Consider the following 17,915-nt stretch of genomic DNA (forward strand, 5'->3'; position numbering starts at 1 on the left):
ACAGAAGGGCTGTTGTGTCCTCCTTAGGGCGCCTCATACATAACATGTGAGACATTAATTTTTAGGATGTGTTTAATATTTCTAAGTTTTAGTTCTATAATAAAATCTGTTTACACTTTACTGTCCATTTTTACTGTGTGGTTTAATGTCTTTCATCTTTATCAGTTCTTTGACATTATTGCTTTTCTTACGAAGAAGCCATATGGAAAAGAATTACTGTGTAATAGGTATACCTCGTATCTTTGATTATTTTTCTTTCTGAAATGTAGCATATTTTGATCACCCAATTCTTTCTATCAATTTGAGAGGGTACAATTTTGAAATAGTGGAGCTTTTCTGCATTGTCTTTGTGACATCTTTTAATGTAATTACTATCATTTTTTTGTTTCAGTTTCAATAGTAATGGGAATTCCCACAGTGAAGAGAGAAGTTAAATCTTACCTCATAGAAACGCTTCATTCCCTTATTGATAATCTGTATCCTGAAGAGAAGTTGGACTGTGTTATCGTAGTCTTCATAGGAGAGGTAATTGTTTGTTATATATATATATTCACCACATGTAATCTGTAAGAATTGAGACCATGCTTTGAATATGCTCTTATAAACTTCCTGCATAAAATGTGATGAGCAGCAGCAAAGGTTAGGTGGTCCATTCCATCTGACAGGTAGATACAAACCTGACTTGCAATGTGTGCGTCCACTTCCTTTCTGTATTCACAGTCCAGGAACGGTAACATCTGTCGTCAGTTGGATGGGGTTATAAATATAGGTCCTTTACAAACGAATCTCCATTTTTAGCTCCAGGACCTGAACTTGGAGATTTGCATTGATGTCTTTTGGGAGCTTTGAAACCTGAGAAAGGTTTCGCCGAGGCTGGGCTTTCTATCATTTCTATCCTCTCTACCCCTTCTCTGTACTCCCAGGATGCAGCCACATTTTTATAAACCTGTGGCTGATTCATGTTGATGCTTGGTACAAGCCACCACAGTACTGGAAAGCAATTGTCCTTCATTTATAAACAGATGAATTTTAAAAAAGTAAAAAAATGAGAAGTCAAACATCAGGTTAATGATACATACTCTATTTTAGTCTCCTCAGAAGATATGGGGAAAGAGTAAATCTGAGGAAGAAGCACCCTGGAATAAAAATTTCCTTAATTATTATATAGAATTTCAGAACATAAGGTTTTATAACTTCATCTGATTCTGGCCATTGATTCCCAACTTTTCAATGTTTCCTATCTCTTTTTAAATGAAAATGTTCTTGTTTATATATAAAGAATAAACACATGTATATTGTTGAAAACATTACAGAAATGTATATTGAAAAATTGCCTGTAGTTCCTCCATATAGATATAACTACTGTCACTATTTTGAAATACATATATCTTGAGGTATGAAATATGAAATACAGATATCTTAAATTTTCCCCTGGCTGTATACATATATATAAATGGAATTGTTCTGTATATTTCTTAGTATCATGGACATTTTCCCAAGCTAAAACAGATAGCTATCACACCATCATTTTTATGGCTTCAAAACATTTCACTGTATGGTTTTTAACATTCTTGATGTAATTTCTGATTGACAGATTTAGACCGTTTCACACCTTTGCTATTTTCACACTGTACTGAACATGACTATAAATAAATGGTTGTGCACTTGGCTGGTACTGATGCAGGATCAATTCCTAACTAACTAACTATCAATTCCTAGCTAATAACTATCAATTCCTAACTAACATGGAATTACTGGGTAGAGTCCACATACATTAAATGTTCATACCTGGGCAAGATGCCCTGCAGAAGTTGAGCTGCTCATGTCCCTTTTCAGCAGTCTGGGAGAGAGCTTGGTACCCTGTCCCCAAGCTCTGTGAGATAATATTATTATTCTTTAAGTATATTTTGGCTAATTTAATGGGTAATGATAATACATTGCTTTTGTTTAATTTGGATTTGTCTGTTGAATGGGATTAAATGGTTTATATATGTTTGGACCATTTGTATTTATAATATTATTATTTTTTAACTTATTTATTTTAATTGGAGGCTAAATATTTTACAATATTGTGGTGGTTTTTGCCATACACTGACATGAATCAGCCACGGGTGTACATGTGTCCCCCCGTTCTGAACCCCACTCCCACCACCCTCCCCCTCCCATCCCTCTGGGTTGTCCCAGTGCACTGGCTATGAGAGCCCTGCTTCATGCATCGAACCTGGACTGGTCATATCTCACATGTGGTAATATACATGTTTCAGTGCTGTTCTCTCAAATCATCCCACCCTTTGCCTTCTCCCACGGAGTCCAAAAGTCTGTTCTTTACATCTGTGTCTCTTTTGCTGTCTTGTATATAGGGTCATCGTCTCCATCTTTCTAAATTCCATATGTATGTGTTACTATACTGTATTGGTGTTTTTCTTTCTGACTTTCTTTCTTACTCTGTATAATAGACTCCAGTTTCATCCACCTCATTAGAAATGACTCAAATGCGTTCTTTCTTATAGCTGAGTAATGAGGGAAGCCTGGCGTGCTGTGATTCATGGGGTCGCAAAGAGTCAGACACGACTGAGTGACTGAACTGAACTGAATATTCCATTGCATATGTGTACCACAACTTTCTTATCCATTCATCTACAAATGGACATCTAGGTTGCTTCCATGTCCTAGCTGTTGTAAACAGTGCTGCAATGAACATTGGGGTACACGTGTCTCTTTCATTTCTGGTTTCCTTGGTGTGTATGTCCAGCAGTGGGATTGCTGGGTTGCATTCTATTTCCAGTTTTTTAAGGAATCTCCACACTGTTCTCCATAGTGGCTGTACTAGTTTGCATTCCCACCAACAGTGTAAGAGACTTCCCTTTTCTTCACACCCTCTCCAGCATTTATTGTTTGTAGACTTTTCGATAGTAGCCATTCTGACCGATGTGAGATGGTTCCTCATTGTGGTTTTGATTTGCAGTTCTCTGATAATGAGTGATGTCGAGTAGCCTTTGCTCATTTTCATTTGTAAGTTTTGATTTATAAGAAATTTTCATATAAATGAACTCTGACTGTTTAATGAACTCTTGTCCAGTTTTCTTTTTGCATGAGCTTTGTTTATGATGTTTTTGTCTGTTATAGAAATTTTACATTTTAATTAATCAAATTTGTCAATCACATATGGTATATCAGTAGAAATTGGTACAACCTCTTTAGAAAGCAGTTTGTCAATCGCTGTTAAAATGTCAGGTCTCCTCTGTGAGCTAACATCCTGCTTCTAAAAATTGATCCAGTACATTTTGAGTATTTAAATATATTCCAGCACATGACACATTCATACAGCTCTTAATGTGCATTGACAAAATGAATAGAGAAAATGGTCTCGTGAAATAGACTGGGAACCATTTTTGAAAATTAATTCTTATTTGACGTCTCACTGCTTTACAATGTTGTGTTAGTTTCTGCTGTGCAGTAAAGTGAGTCAGTTTTATATATGTGTATATAATTATATATCTCCCCTCTTTTTTAGATTTTCTTAGACTTGAAACTTCGTAGCAGATATCTTGAGAATGGGGATTATGGGAAGATACCACTTTATATTCCATGTAGTTTTGTAAAATTAAAACTGAAGAAATTGCCATTTCTTTGTTTTTGACTCTGCTGGGTCTTTGTTGCTGTGTGGGAGCTTTCTCGAGCTGTGGTGCCTGGGCTTCCCATTGTAGTAGCTTGTCTTGTTGGGGAGCATGGGCTCCAGGGCGTGTGGGCTCAGTAGTGTGAGGACAGCTTAGTTGCTCCACGGCATGTGGGATCTTCCTGGACCAAGGATCAAGTCTGTGTCCCCTGCATTGGCAGGTGGATTCTTATGCACTGTACCGCCAGGGAAGACCTAAGATTAGAACTTTTTTGCAATGAGCTTGTATTGATTTTTATCAGGGAAAAAAGCCTTAAAATTTAAAAACTATAGAATAAAAAACTATCCTTATTCATTTGAAAAATTGTACTCAGCTTATAGACAGAGATAAACGCTTGCTGTTTTTCACTTGCTCAGTCGTGTCCAACTCTTTGTGACCCCATGGATTGCAGCACACTAGGCTTTCCTGTCCTTCACTGTCTCCAGGAATTTGCTCAAGTTCATGTTCATTGAGTTGGTGATGCCATCCAGCCATCTCATCCTCTGTCTCCCCCATCTCCTGCCTCAGTCTTTCCCAGCAGCAGGGTCTTTTCCAGTGAGTCACCTCCTTGCATCAAGTGACCAAAATATTGGAGCTTCAGCTTCAGAATAAGTTCTTCCAATGAATATTCAGGGTTGAGTTCCTTTAGGATTGACTGGTTTGATCTCCTTGCAATCCAAGGGACTCTCAAGAGTCCTCTCCAGCACCACAATTGGAAAGCATTGATACTTTGGCACTCAGCTTTCTTTCTGGTCCACCTTTCACATCTGTACATGACTACTGGAAAAAACATAGCTTTGATTGTATGGACCTTCGTTTGCAAAATGATGTCTCTGCTTTTTAATGTGCTGTCTAGGTTTGTTATAGCTTTTGAACACTGAAGATTCAGGACCCTTTTGCTGTAGCTGTTTGTCTGATCACTAAGATATAATAATGCTCGGTTTGGAGTCACATGACCTGTGTTCAGGGTCTGGATTCTGCCACTGGAGCAGGTAGTTTTTTTGGTCAGCCTCAGTTTCTTCATCTTTAAAAGGAGAATAATGCCTTTGAGGTCAACACTGTTGCAGGGAGGTGCACTGAGATCACACTTTGGGGACATACTATAACACCAGGCAAGTCCCAGTATAAAATTATCAATCACCACATTTGGTTCAACATTGATGAAGAGTTTTCACCTAGGTGTCTGGTAGCCTGGGACTCACTTAATGCTATTCCCAGATGCGTGTTCTGTGACTCTGACCATGATCTTCGTGTAGGAGGGTTCCTAATCTAGATCTCTAGCTGCTTCTTGAGCCTCTGCTTTCAATTGCTGCCTTGATAGCATTGTTTGAAGTATTTTATGGGCAACTCTTAATCTGTCCATAACTAAATTAATCTGGTTTCTCCACACTGCCTCTCTTCCAGGTTTCTGGTCTGTTTATTAAAGGTTCTTTACATCATAGTGTGGGCTGCCCTTGTGGCTCAGCTGGTAAAGAATCCACCTGCAATGCAGGAGACCTGGGCTCGATCCCTGGGTTGGGAAGATCCCCTGGAGAAGGGAAAGGCTACCCACTCCAGTATTCTGGCCTGGAGAATTCCATGGACTGTGTAGTCCATGGGGTTGCAAAGAATCAGACCCGACTGAGCGACTTTCACTGCCACTTGACATCATAGTGTTGGCAGGGCTGGGCTGTAGTCATTCCGCTGTCAGTTTATTACATGGACCTTGGATGTTCCTGATTCCCTTTGTTCTATTCCTGACCCTAAACGTTGCTTCTTCCTTTTCCTTCCTTATTCCTCCTTCGGCTCCCAGCTCATCCCTTTTATGAAAGTTTCCCCTACCCTCCCATTTGAAATTAACCTAGAGTAAATTGGCCAAAGAGAATTTGTGCTTTGCTCACATTTTCAGCTTTTATAAAAGTATGAATTACCATGGGTCTACTTTAACATGTGAGGAGAAAATTAGAAATGAAAAAACACGACAAGAACACACATAGACAGTGAAGGAGGTCATGTCTCTTCATCCTTGTTGGACTTTCTGCTCTGTGTTTTTTCCTTGAAGTAGGGAACCGGAAGATGCCCCTTGGGGAAGAAAGGAGAGTCAGAAAAGTAATCATTTGCTGTGTTTCTATTTCTTTGTTCCTCTCTGATGATTTTTCCTTAAATGTCCATTGGTTTAACTTGATGAGACATTTACAGAAAATTCAAGGTTTTGAACAGTTGGCTGTTGGGGCATTACTGAGAGTGCACTATCTGCACTCTGAAATTGTAGGAGGAGTGGAGAGGAATGAATTCCATGTGCTCTGAAGGATCTGTGATACCAACCAAAGGTGGTATTCCTATTTTAAGATTGCATCATTCTTGTGTTTCCTTTTACTTAGAAGATAATTCTCATTTTTGTTTCTCAATGATCCTTGGTTGTCTGTATGCCTCTTTATTTTTATGTATATATTTTAATATTAATTTATAATATTTCCTATTTCATAGTCATTTCTATAATATTTTTTCTGTCACCATCATTTCTGACAGAATATTTTCCTACAGTATATGCTGAATTTTAGCAAAAACTATTTTTTTAATGCTATTTTCTTATCTTTGGAGAATTCCCCATGTAATGAATCTTGTTGAAAGAAAGTGTCTTCCTCCCACTATGGAAAACTAAAAAATGCCAGATATTTGCTTGACCCGTTCAGTCATGTGACCTAAGCTCAGCCATGTGGCTATTCCTTTCCCGGATTTTGCATGGAGCTTCAGTTTTTTCGGATGACGTGGAAAACCCCTCCAAAACAGGCAGATTGCGTGGAGTAAGACAGGAATTTATTAAGGTGGCTGGATATAGGATCAGTTTATACTTCTAAATGCCAATAGGAAAAAATTGGAAAATGCATTTAGCAGTATTTTTCTAAAGAAGCAGAGATCGTGGACAGTGCATTCTGGTGACGGGCAGTGGTGGTATTGGGGTCTCCAGGGACTACAGGGGCAGAGTCAGAGCACCGACTATTGATGGATGGCGAGGACTTGAAAGCTTTGGCATTGTGACCATTCTGTGATTTTTGGCTCTGGCCCCGCTTTATTTCTGCTGCCTTCCTAGCCTGGTTCCTCAGCCTCACTGGAGGTTCTGTGAATTCTAACCAGTAATCTTCAGTAAACTGTTTTTCTAATTGTTCTACCTGAGTCAATTTCTGTTGGTTCCAACTAAGATCCTGTTTGCCTGTAAACAATCCGAAAGCCATATTTAATTTTTAAGTTCCTAAACAACAGATTTCAAGTTGTGATTCTACAGTGAAATAACAAATTCATCATGTTGGAAAAATACCTAAAAGTAGTCTCTGAAAAGTTGAGTTTAGAGAATTTCTGGCTCTTTGGAGTGTTTAATATTTGGCGTGAGAACAGTTTTGCTTTTTATTCAGTTTCTGGTTTTACTGTTGTATGCCTCCTAGTTTGTGTTTTGCAGTGAGAGTGCCAGAGACCTTTAGTGTGCTTTCTTTAAATCCTTTGATTTAAATTGAGTTAATAGTGCTAGTTTGTTAGCAGGCCTATGGGCAGGATTTGCAGAGCAGGTAAATTTGTAAATGAAAACAAACTGAATAATAACCAGAGAGAATTGATCCAGTTGCTGTGGATTTTTATTTTTTGTTCTATATTTTATTTGCAAGGGAAAATTATTTGCTACTTAGTTAATTTTTTGGTCAGGTAATAGGATCATATGGTTTAAAAATTATAGATGTGTGTTAGATACCTCAAAAAGTCTCTCCTGTAAGGCTGTTCCCCTTGCCTGTTAGATTTTTTTAAAGCTTTTATATTGGACATTAGCCAGTTAACGATGTTGGGATAGTTGCAGGTGGACTGCAGAGGGGCTCAGCCACGCATATACACGTGTCCATTCTCCCCCAGACTCCTCTCCCACCCAGGCTGCCGTATACCATTGAGCAGAGTGCCCTGTGCTGTAGCCCCTTGTTGGTGATCCATTTTATTTTATTTTATTTTATTTTATTTTCCTTTTTTTTTAAATTAAATTTTAAAATCTTTAATTCTTACATGTGTTCCCAAACATGAAACCCCCTCCCACCTCCCTCCCCATAACATCTCTGTGGGTGATCCCCATGCACCAGCCCCAAGCATGCTGTATCCTGCGTCAGACATAGACTGGCGATTCAATTCTTACATGATAGTATACATTATAGAATGCCATTCTCCCAAATCATCCCACCCCCTCCCTCTCTCTCTGAGTCCAAAAGTCCGTTATACACAGCTGTGTCTTTTTTCCTGTCTTGCATACAGGGTCGTCATTGCCATCTTTCTAAATTCCATATATATGTGTTAGTATACTGTATTGGTGTTTTTCTTTCTGGCTTACTTCACTCTGTATAATCGGCTCCAGTTTCATCCATCTCATCAGAACTGATTCAAATGAATTCTTTTTAACGGCTGAGTAATACTCCATTGTGTACATGTACCAAAGCTTTCTTATCCATTCATCTGCTGATGGACATCTAGGTTGTTTCCATGTCCTGGCTATTATAAACAGTGCTGCGATGAACATTGGGGTACATGTGTCTCTTTCAATTCTGGTTTCCTTGGTGTGTATACCCAGCAGTGGGATTGCTGGGTGATCCATTTTAGACAAAGCAGCGTGTATGTGTCTCTCCCAGACTCCGTGACTATCCCTTCCCGCCTCCATCCCCCCTACCCAACCCCTGGCGACGGTAAGTTCATTCTCTTAAGTCTGTGAGGGTGCTTCTGTTTTGTAAATGCATCCGTCTGTATCATTTCTTTTTAGATTCTGCACGTAAGGGGTGTCGTGTGATATGTGCCCTTCTCTGCCTGCCTTCCTTCACTCAGCACGACGCTCTGTACGTCCCCCTCGCCTGTTACGGTTGTTTACCCGTTCAGAGATATTTCACGAGTGTAGGCGTGGATGTATTATTTTTCTCCCCATTTCTGCATAGATGATATAATACTAACAGATTTTCGTATTAGAACAGTAGGAGCTACTTAGGTTTCTTGTCAGTTTTGATAAAATGCCTTCCTAGAAAGTGGTTCGTTTTATAAAAGTTTGAAAATTTGCTTTATATAGAGTAGCGCAATGTACTTGTTCTTTCTGTGATGATTTCACCTTAATTTCTTTGTTTATGAGTTTGTATTTGTATGCCCTTTCCCTTTAATGGGTTAGCTAGTGGATCTGGTTTTATTTATTATCCTCTAAACCATCTTTTAGGTTTATTATTTCTCTTTTTTGTTTTCTAATTTATTAATGTCTGCTTTTAACACTATTAATTTTTTTGCTTTTGTTTGTTCCATTTTATACTTTGCAAACATCTTGACCCAGATGCTACACTGATTTATTATTTGCTATTTATTATTTCCTTTTGCTAATATAAGAACTAATATCCCATAGGTTCTAATGTGAAATGTTTCAATTCTTATTAGTCCATGATTTTTAAAATTGAAGTATAGTTTATTTATAGTGTTATAGTTTCAGGTGTACAGGATAGTGATTCAATGTTTCTGCAGATTATCGTCCATTTAAAGTTATTAGAAATGGCTATATTCCTGTATCTATTAATTTCCTACCCCTACCCTTGCACCATCTGTGATTTTGGTTTGTGTTTCCTCTTTGACCAAGGAAATGACCAAGAGTTTTCTTAAATTTTCTTGTTGGTAGGGGCTTTTTGTTTTTGCATTGGTTATTTTTGGGGAAGTTTCACATTTCATTTTTAAAAACTATTTTGAAATAATCTTCAACTTGTAGGAAAATTGCAGAAGTTATACAGAGTTCCCAGATACCCTGTAGCCGATCTCCCCAAATGTCAGCATCTTACATGGCCATGATGTACATCTGTGTACATCCTGTGAGTCTATTGGTAGGTACAGCCCAATACCACAGGGTTTATTCTAGCCTCCGAACTCATTCCTTAGTTTAATCTCTTTTTCTCCAACGATGAGAAGTTTGGTCCTCATGCTTCACAGTCTATCTACTTACTTGGTGTGTGTGCTCAGTTGTGTCCGACTTGCAGCCCCAGGGACTGTAGCCCGCCAGGCTTCTCTGTCCATGGACCTTTTCAAACAGTACTGGAGCAGGTTGCCATTTCCTACTCCAGGGGATCTTTCCAACCTGGGGATTGAACCCGTGTCCCTTACATCTTCTGCACTGGCACACGGGTTCTTCGCCACTCGCTCCACCTGGGAACCCCATCTACTTACTTGCTTAACCTACTTAAATCTGTTGATTGAAGTTCATTTTCTCGTTTCCCTTAAGAAAGGTTCTTGTGAGGAATTTCTTTTTTTTTCCTGAAGAGGTTATAGTGCTGTTGCTGAAACTAGATGGATGTTATTCCAGCTTTCTTATTTTTTGCTACAAGTAGTCCATAATTAGTCTGATTGCCCAAAAGATTCTTTTTCAGTTTTAAAGCCTACATAATTTTGCTATAATATGTCTTGATTTTAACCACTCTGTGTGGATCATTTTCCCTGGCACACGATATATTCTTTAGGTGTATAGAGTCAAGTCTTAATTTCAATAAAGAACTTTTGAATGGTACCTTTTATTATAAAAACTTTAAGACATACAACAAAATTGATAGAATTTTACAGTAAATACCTATTTACATACTACCTAAATTCTACTAATGTTTTAGTGTTTGTATTTACCACGTCTCTATTTATCCATCATTATTTGAACCTTGCCCATTAAAAATTTGGATGGTGGTGTTGAGTATTTCAGAGTTCTTTGTAAATAGTGGATGCCATTCCTTTGTCAAATTCGTGATTTTGTGAATGTTTCTCCCAATCTGTGGACGCCCATGCATCTTTTTGCCTTGTCTTAGTGAGCACAACTTTTTCATTTTGATGAAGTTTAATTTGTCAATGTTTTTTGTAACAACTGTTGCTCTCCATGACTTAAGGAACCCTTGCTTCCCCCTAAATCATAAAGATTTTCTTCTCTGAAAAATTCACGCTTCAACTTCTGCTTTAGGTCTGCAGTCATGTTAAAGTTCACTGTTTTTTATGTGGATGTCCTTTACTCTTGTACCAGGTATTGAAACACTTTGCTTTCCCCATTGGATTTCTTTGGTGCTTAGGTTGAAAAGCCAGTCATCCTATAAGTGTGGGTCTTTTTTTTTGTTTTATTCCATTGATCTGTAGGTTGATCCTTATACAGACTCCTCACTATCTTAATGACTATAATATTGAAGTGTTGAGGTCAGGTAAGATTAAGTCCTCCAATTCTCTTCTTTTCAAGATTATTTTAGATACTTTAGGTCTTTTGCATTTCTGTGTATATTTTAGAATCATTCCAATCATTTCTACTATCTGCAGTTGCTTCACAACAGCTTCAACTGGGTGTGTTTTTCTTTTAAATTAATGAAGAAGTATTTGGTCCTTATTTCTCACCTGTTTTGTGGCTATTGACGTAGTTACTTTTGTTTACAGGTTTTGTTGAAGCTCTTCTTTATTTCTTGTATTTTTCCGTAGTTGCTGTGTTGGTTCCTTCTTTGTGAGTCCTCATTGAAGGAAACGGTTTTTCTCTCTAGACTCCTGATTTATGGGAGGAGGCGGCACAGGCTAGCTGGTGATTTGTTTTCGTTTTTGATCAAAGACCATGCCTTTGTAACTGCCACAGAGTCTGGCTGCTTCCTGCAAATATAGCTAGCCTTCACGATTCTGCATGTTACCTTGGGTTACTGGAATCAAACTGGGTTCCTTCTGAGTGTGAGGATTTTGGTTGCTAACTTTGGTTTTACCGAAAATGGAGTTTGCAGTCGTAACTGTTGCTCAGTGGTGAGCGTGTGTGATGTCCGTGCGGAGTTCCCGCGTGACCTCTGTGTGAATGCTTTAGTCTGCGTTGGCTAGACCCTTCAGTGTGCTTTCAGCCGGGAGTTCTGACCAATGCTTCGGGACTTTCTTCCACCCCAAAGCATCTGACGAGTGCACTTTCCTCAGAAACAGTGGCCATCGCTAGACTTAGCATTTTCTCAAACTTGCGTCATTACCTGTTTGTCATCTTTTTTAATAGAGGCAAAAGAATAGATTTCATTCTAAGTATGCTTTCACTCACTGAACTAGTATTTATTGAAGTACTAAAATGAGGAAGGTACTGGAGGAGATTAAAAAAAAAAAAATCCATTAGACAGTAGATGGTGCCCTTAACTTGTAGTCTGGAATTACACAAGAATAATTTTTTCTGTATACTTTTCTTTTTTTGAAAAATTTGTGTTAGTTATATATGCACAAAGCTAAGTGTATTCAAGTTATACATGCACAAGAGTCCAGTCGTTCCTCCAGGTTTATTAGACTAAACAGCAGCCTCCTGTCTTCATTCTTCCTGCCCCACCCCCATTTCCCTTCCCTTCTGTTCCCCATCTCCTCCCCCTCTGAGGTCTCCAGCTCACTGGCCATCGGGGAAAGTAGAAATACTTCTTGTGATGCTGTTCAGTTGCTTATCATTTTTGATCTTTTCAAAGAACTGACTCTTAGTTTTCTTGCCTTTATCATTTCTATATTTTCAGTTTATTTTTATTTATTTGATAGTTTTTATTGAAGTATAGTTGAATTATGTTAATGACTGCTATGCAGCAAAGTGACTCAATGATACGTATATGATATATTCTTTTTCACAGTCTTTTCCATTATTGAATGTAGTGCTCATGCCTTTTGCAGACTTGCTGATGATCTGTCTAGTTATTAGTTGTTTCTATTCTTGAATTTAAATCACAGGTAACTGTGTTGGTGCTTCCGAAGTATTTTTGACCTGTGATTTTTTTAGCAGCTAGATTTTAAGATGTTGGGCTCCCCAGGTAGCTCAAACAAGTGAAGAATCTGCCTGCAATGTGGGAGACCTGGGTTTGATCCCTGGGTCGGGAAGATCCCCTAGAGAAGGGCATAGCATCCCACTCCATTATTCTTGCCTGGAGAATTCCATCAACAGAGGAGCCTGGTGGGCTAAGTCCATGGGGTCGCTACTAGTTGGACACAACTGAGCGACTCCACTTTCACTTTTCACTTTCATGCATTGGAGAAGGAAATGGCAACCCACTCCAGTGTTCTTGCCTGGAGAATCCCAGGGATGGTGGAGCCTGGTGGGCTGCCGTCTATGGGGTCACACAGAGTTGGACACGACTGAAGCGACTTAGCAGCAGCAGCAGTTATTTACCAAAACAGTGGTGTTAGACATATCATTGAATGAAACAAAGCCTCTGCCCAATGAAACTTACATTGTCAAGAAGGACAGATAAAAAAGCAAATACATATCAGTAATATGTTAGATGGTAGTGAATAATATGTTAGATGGTTCAGTTCAGTCGCTCAGTTGTGTCCGACTCTTTGTGACCCCATGAATTGCAGCACGCCAGGCCTCCCTGTCCGTCACCAACTCCCGGAGTTCACTCAGACTCACGTCCATTGAGTTGGTGATGCTGTCCAGCCATCTCATCCTCTGTTGTCCCCTTCTCCTCCTGCCCCCAATCCCTCCCAGCATTAGAGTCTTTTCCAATGAGTCAACTCTTCACATGAGATGGCCAAAGTACTAGTGGAGAATAAATCAGAGTGAATAATAAAGGAAGTACCAGGTTGCCAAAGGATGGTTTATTTGAGTGATCAGGACCTTTGGGTAAAGACCTGAAGGGTGCAGCAGCTGAACAGTCCAGGTGGACTCACAGTGTGTGCAAAGGCCCTGAGGTGAGAGCACTGCTTGGCACATTTTGTGAACCAGCAAGGGGAGGCCTGTGTGACTGGAGCAGAGAAGATAAGGGGCTCAGCAAGGGGCAGCAGGTGGAGGAGTCGGTTGGCCCAGATCGCTTTGGACTCTCCAGGCCATCACGAGAATGTGACTTCTACCCTCAGTCAGAGAACTGACAAAAAGTTTTAATTTTTGGTAAAGAGCCACATGACAAACATTTTAGGCTTTGCAGAACGTTCAATCTCTGGTGCAGCTGCTCAACTCTGCTGTTGTAGCCCCCCAAACAGCCAGAAACAATATGTCAATAAAAGGGTGGGGTTGTGTTCCAGTAAAGTTTTTAGTTTATGAAAACAAAGAGTGGGTCTGTTTTGCAAACTGCTGATGTAGAAAGTCATTTGAGAGCTTCAAGTAGAAAAGATGCCTGACTGGCTTTTTTTTCTTTGAAGGCACTTTTGTTGGTGTTCAGTTGCTCACTCGTGTCTGACTCTTTGCCACCCCATGGACTGCAGCATGCCAGGCTTCTCTGTCCTTTACCATCTCCCAGAGTTTGCTCAAACTCATGTCCATTGAGTCAGTGATGCCATCCAACCATCTCATCCTCTGTTACCCCTCTTCTCCTCTTGCCCTCAGTCTTTCCCAGCATCAGGGTCTTTTCCAATAAGTCACTTTAAAATACTTTATTTGGAAATAATTTTAGAATTACAGAGAAGTTGGAAAAGTGATGCAGAATATCCCCTTCACTGCACTGACTCTAATGTTAATAACTCACGTAGCCATATTTGAATGATTAAGACCAGGAAATTAACGTTGACATAATGCTATTAGCCAAACTGTAGACATGATTCAGACTCCATGTTTTTCCACCTAAGGTCATTTGTCTATTCCCGCGTACAAGCCAAAGTATCACATTGCATTTAGTTGTTCTGTTTCCTTACTTTTCTCCTATCTATGACAGTTCTTCAGTCTTTTCTTGTGTTTCATGAACTTGGAGACTTTTCATGGCTTGTTCAGTTGCGTCCAACTCTTTGTGACACCATATACTGTAGCACGCCAGGTTGCTCTGTCCTCCACTATCTCCTAGAGTTTGCTCAAATTCATGTCCGTTGAGTCAGTGATGCTACCTAACCATCTCATGCTCGGCTGCCCCCTTCTCCTTCAGTCTTTCCCGGCATCAGGATATTTTCCAGTGAGTCAGCTCTTCGCATCAGGTGGCCAAAGTATTGGAGCTTCAGCTTCAGCAACAGTCCTTCCAATGAATATTCAGGGCTGATTTCCTTTAGGTTGACAGCTTGACTATTTCAGAAACTATAAGCTAATTGTGGTACTTGTTACCTTCATTGGTAGGTCTGCAATTTATTATGAGCTGCCAACCCCATTGTGGCACATGCCTGTCATTTTAATCCTTTTGTCACGTGTACACGCTATCTTTCTGGAATTCTCACTGGGTCCCCACCCAACACACATGGAAGGGCACCATCGTTTTCTGTGCAGCAGTCAATCTCTTTTTGGCAAGTCTGTTCTGCACTCTCCAGCTGCTGTCTTCAGATTTCCCTTCCTGCAGCGTGATCTGGAAATGTCTCCAGGCGAAAGTCGGGACAGTCGTGATGCTCAGTTCTCTCTTGGAGAATGCCATCCTGCACAGCCTGCTGGCCACTGTCTGAGAACAACTGGATCATATATTTTGCCCAGCTTTTCAGTTGTTTATTCTTGTTGTTCAGTCACTAAGTCGTGTCTGACTCTTTATGACCCCATGGACTGCAGCACGCCAGGCTTCCCTGCCCTTCACTATCTCCCGGAGTTTGCTCAAACTCCTGTCCATTGAGTCAGTGATACTATCCAGCATCTCATCCTCTGTTGCCATCTTCTCCTTTTGCCTTCAATCTCTCCCAGAATTAGGGTCTTTTCTAATGAGTCGGCTCTTCATATCAGGTGGCCAAAGCATTGGAGCTTCAGTATCAATCCTTCCAATGACTATTCAGGGTTGATTTCCCTTAAGATTGACTGGTTTGATTTCCCAGATTTCCCAGACAAGAATACTGGAGTGGGTTGCCAGCTCCTTCTTCAGCTGATCTTCCCAACCCAGGGATTGAACCCACATCTGCATTGGCAGGCAGATTTTTTTTTTTTTAACTACTTAGCCACCAGGGAAGCCCTGTCCATTTGTGATGTCCAGTATCAAATAAGAATTTATTATTGTTATCCTGCATGCCAAGAAGCCAAAAAAAGTGACCTATAACTGGAAGAAAATGTAGCCACTAGGAACAAGGATAGAGAACTTCAGCAAAGCTGTCAACGGAATGATGGAGAGCTGTCAGGAAGCATTTAACAGGAGGCTTCTTGTGTGCTGTTTTGGATCTATCAGGAATTCTCTGTTCCTTATTAATTCCTGAATATTCAGAAATTAAGAGGAGAGGCAAGCCTCTCCCAGGGGCTGAGAAATCCAGGCATTTCCTTCATTAGTTTTTCTATACAGTCATAAGTACCCTCTTCCTTTTTATGAACCATATGGTAAAAGTGATTATTTACAACCCTCTCTCTTTCATATGGATGGCTTCATGTTTCCTTGATAACTTGTAAGTTTTGATTTGATCTCTGCTGATAATGGCTACCTTGTAAGACAGTATAAATAACCACACAATGTTGAATAAAACACCTTTGCTCCATCAGAGCTTTGGTCCCCATGTCTTGCGTTCTTTGTCTCTCTCTGTCTCTCTTTGTCTCTCTCTCTCAGGCTATTTCCTTGGAGCACAGAGGTCCTCTGGGTTCACATTCCTGCCTGGGCTTCTAAGACCCTCTTGAGAAGGCGCTCTGTGCCTTCACCCTATTGAGAGGGCACCTGAGGCCTTCGTGAACAGAGCAGGCCCTGTGCAGGGGCTTTATTTGCTTTCTGCGTAAACCAAGGAATATCAGCCTCTTTCTCTCTCCTTTACTTTCTTATCGGTCGACTCCGGACCACCAGGTTCTGGTCCATTAAAGGACCTCAACAAGTGGCACCCGAACAGGGACTTGAGGCCATCCAGCCCCTGCGCGATGTAAGCCAGGCTCTGGTCCGCCACCTTGTTGCAGAACATGTCCAGCCCCGAGAGGCGCAGGCTGCCCATGGCCGGACGCATGAAGCCGGTGTTGCTGATTTTGTCCCAGGAGCGCAGGTTGAGGCTGCGCAGGCTGTCCATGTGTAACAGGTGCAGGAGGCCAGCATCAGAGATGCCCCCGCAGAAGCTGAGGTTGAGGAGCCTCAGGGCCGGGCAGTCCCCAGGAGATGTGCTTCAGGGACAGGTCCGTGAGCTTCTGGCAGTCCTGCAGCATGAGCTGCTCCAGGCCCAGGCAGCCCTCGGCCACGCTGCGCGTCATGCTGGCCAGGTGCCCTATGCCCACGTCCGAGAGGTGGCGGCAGCTGCTGAGATTGAGGCTCTTGAGGTGCTGCAGGCCCCAGGCGATGAGCAGGAGGCCGGTGTTGGCGATGTTGCTGCAGCCGCCCAGCTCCAGCACCTCCGGGCCCTTGAGGTACTGGGCGATGTGGCCCAGGCTGCTGTCGGTGATCTGCTTGCAGAGGTTCAGGCTGAGTGCGCGCAGCGAGCCGATCTGCACAAACGCGTGGCCCAGCCCTTTGTCGGTGAGGTTGTTGCAGCAGCTGAGGTTGAGGCTCTCAATGTTGGCCATACTCTGGATCACGTAGCTGAGGCCGCGGCGCAAGCTCAGGATCTGCACCTGGCGAATACCCGGAGCCTCCGGGCTGAGCCGCGCGCCCCTTGTCGCACACGTCCAGGTAGCCGAAGATCATGGCCAGCAGCTCAGGAAACAGGCACGCCATGTGTGTCTCCATCTTCCTCCCCGGCGCGGGCCCGCTCCCGCCCAAGCGACGGGGCGGCTGGCCGGTGGCCGCACCACGGGCCCAACGGACGCGCCTCCCGCCTTCCGCCTCGGCGCCGCTCCTCCTCCCGTCCACGCGTCCTTCCTGCCCGCCCTCCCCTCCCGGTGTGCTTGGCGCTCACATCCCGGGCGGGCGCCCCCCGCGGCCCGGCCCTCGCTGGGCTCAGCCCCGCCGCGCCGGGCCGCGCCACCCCGCCGCCGCCACCGTGACCCCGCCGCCCTCGCTGGGCTCAGCCCCGCCGCGCCGGGCCGCGCCACCCCGCCGCCGCCACCGTGACCCCGCCGCCCTCGCTGGGCTCAGCCCCGCCGCGCCGGGCCGCGCCACCCCGCCGCCGCCACCGTGACCCCGCCGCCCTCGCTGGGCTCAGCCCCGCCGCGCCGGGCCGCGCCACCCCGCCGCCGCCACCGGGCCCCCCGCCGCATCCTCCGGTGCCTCGGGGCCCGGCTGCCGCGCTCTTTACTTTCTTCTCGGTCGACTCCGGACCACCAGGTTCCAGTCCATTAAAGGACCTCAACAGAGAGCCAGCAGAGGTTATTTAGAAGGTAACCGTAAAAGGTGAATGATAGCATCCTTATTTCTGTGGCCTATTTTCATTACCACCTGGTGGCCTGTTTGGCTAGTTCAACCTTCCTATCTCACCAGCACTCACCCAGTATAGCATTGCGAACCCAGCCTTCCTGCTCAGCAGTTCATTGATCCCATACTCCCAGGCTGTACACGTGTATACTTA

At 42.5% G+C, this 17,915-nt stretch overlaps 1 protein-coding gene and 1 pseudogene across 2 annotated transcripts in view; one reads left to right on the forward strand and one right to left on the reverse strand.

The window, feature by feature from the left end:
• Positions 1-17,915, forward strand: part of MGAT4A (alpha-1,3-mannosyl-glycoprotein 4-beta-N-acetylglucosaminyltransferase A) — a 118,401-nt gene that overhangs the window by 65,883 nt on the left and 34,603 nt on the right. For both annotated transcript variants that reach the window (XM_068989020.1, XM_068989027.1), the window contains one exon: positions 392-525. In XM_068989020.1, coding sequence (XP_068845121.1) covers positions 392-525 — 134 coding nt within the window. The remainder of the gene's footprint in view (positions 1-391; positions 526-17,915) is intronic.
• On the reverse strand, positions 16,221-17,137 carry LOC138091045 (F-box/LRR-repeat protein 14-like; annotated as a pseudogene).

Source organism: Capricornis sumatraensis, chromosome 1, assembly GCF_032405125.1.
Source record: "Capricornis sumatraensis isolate serow.1 chromosome 1, serow.2, whole genome shotgun sequence".
NCBI classification, from domain to species: domain Eukaryota; kingdom Metazoa; phylum Chordata; class Mammalia; order Artiodactyla; family Bovidae; genus Capricornis; species Capricornis sumatraensis.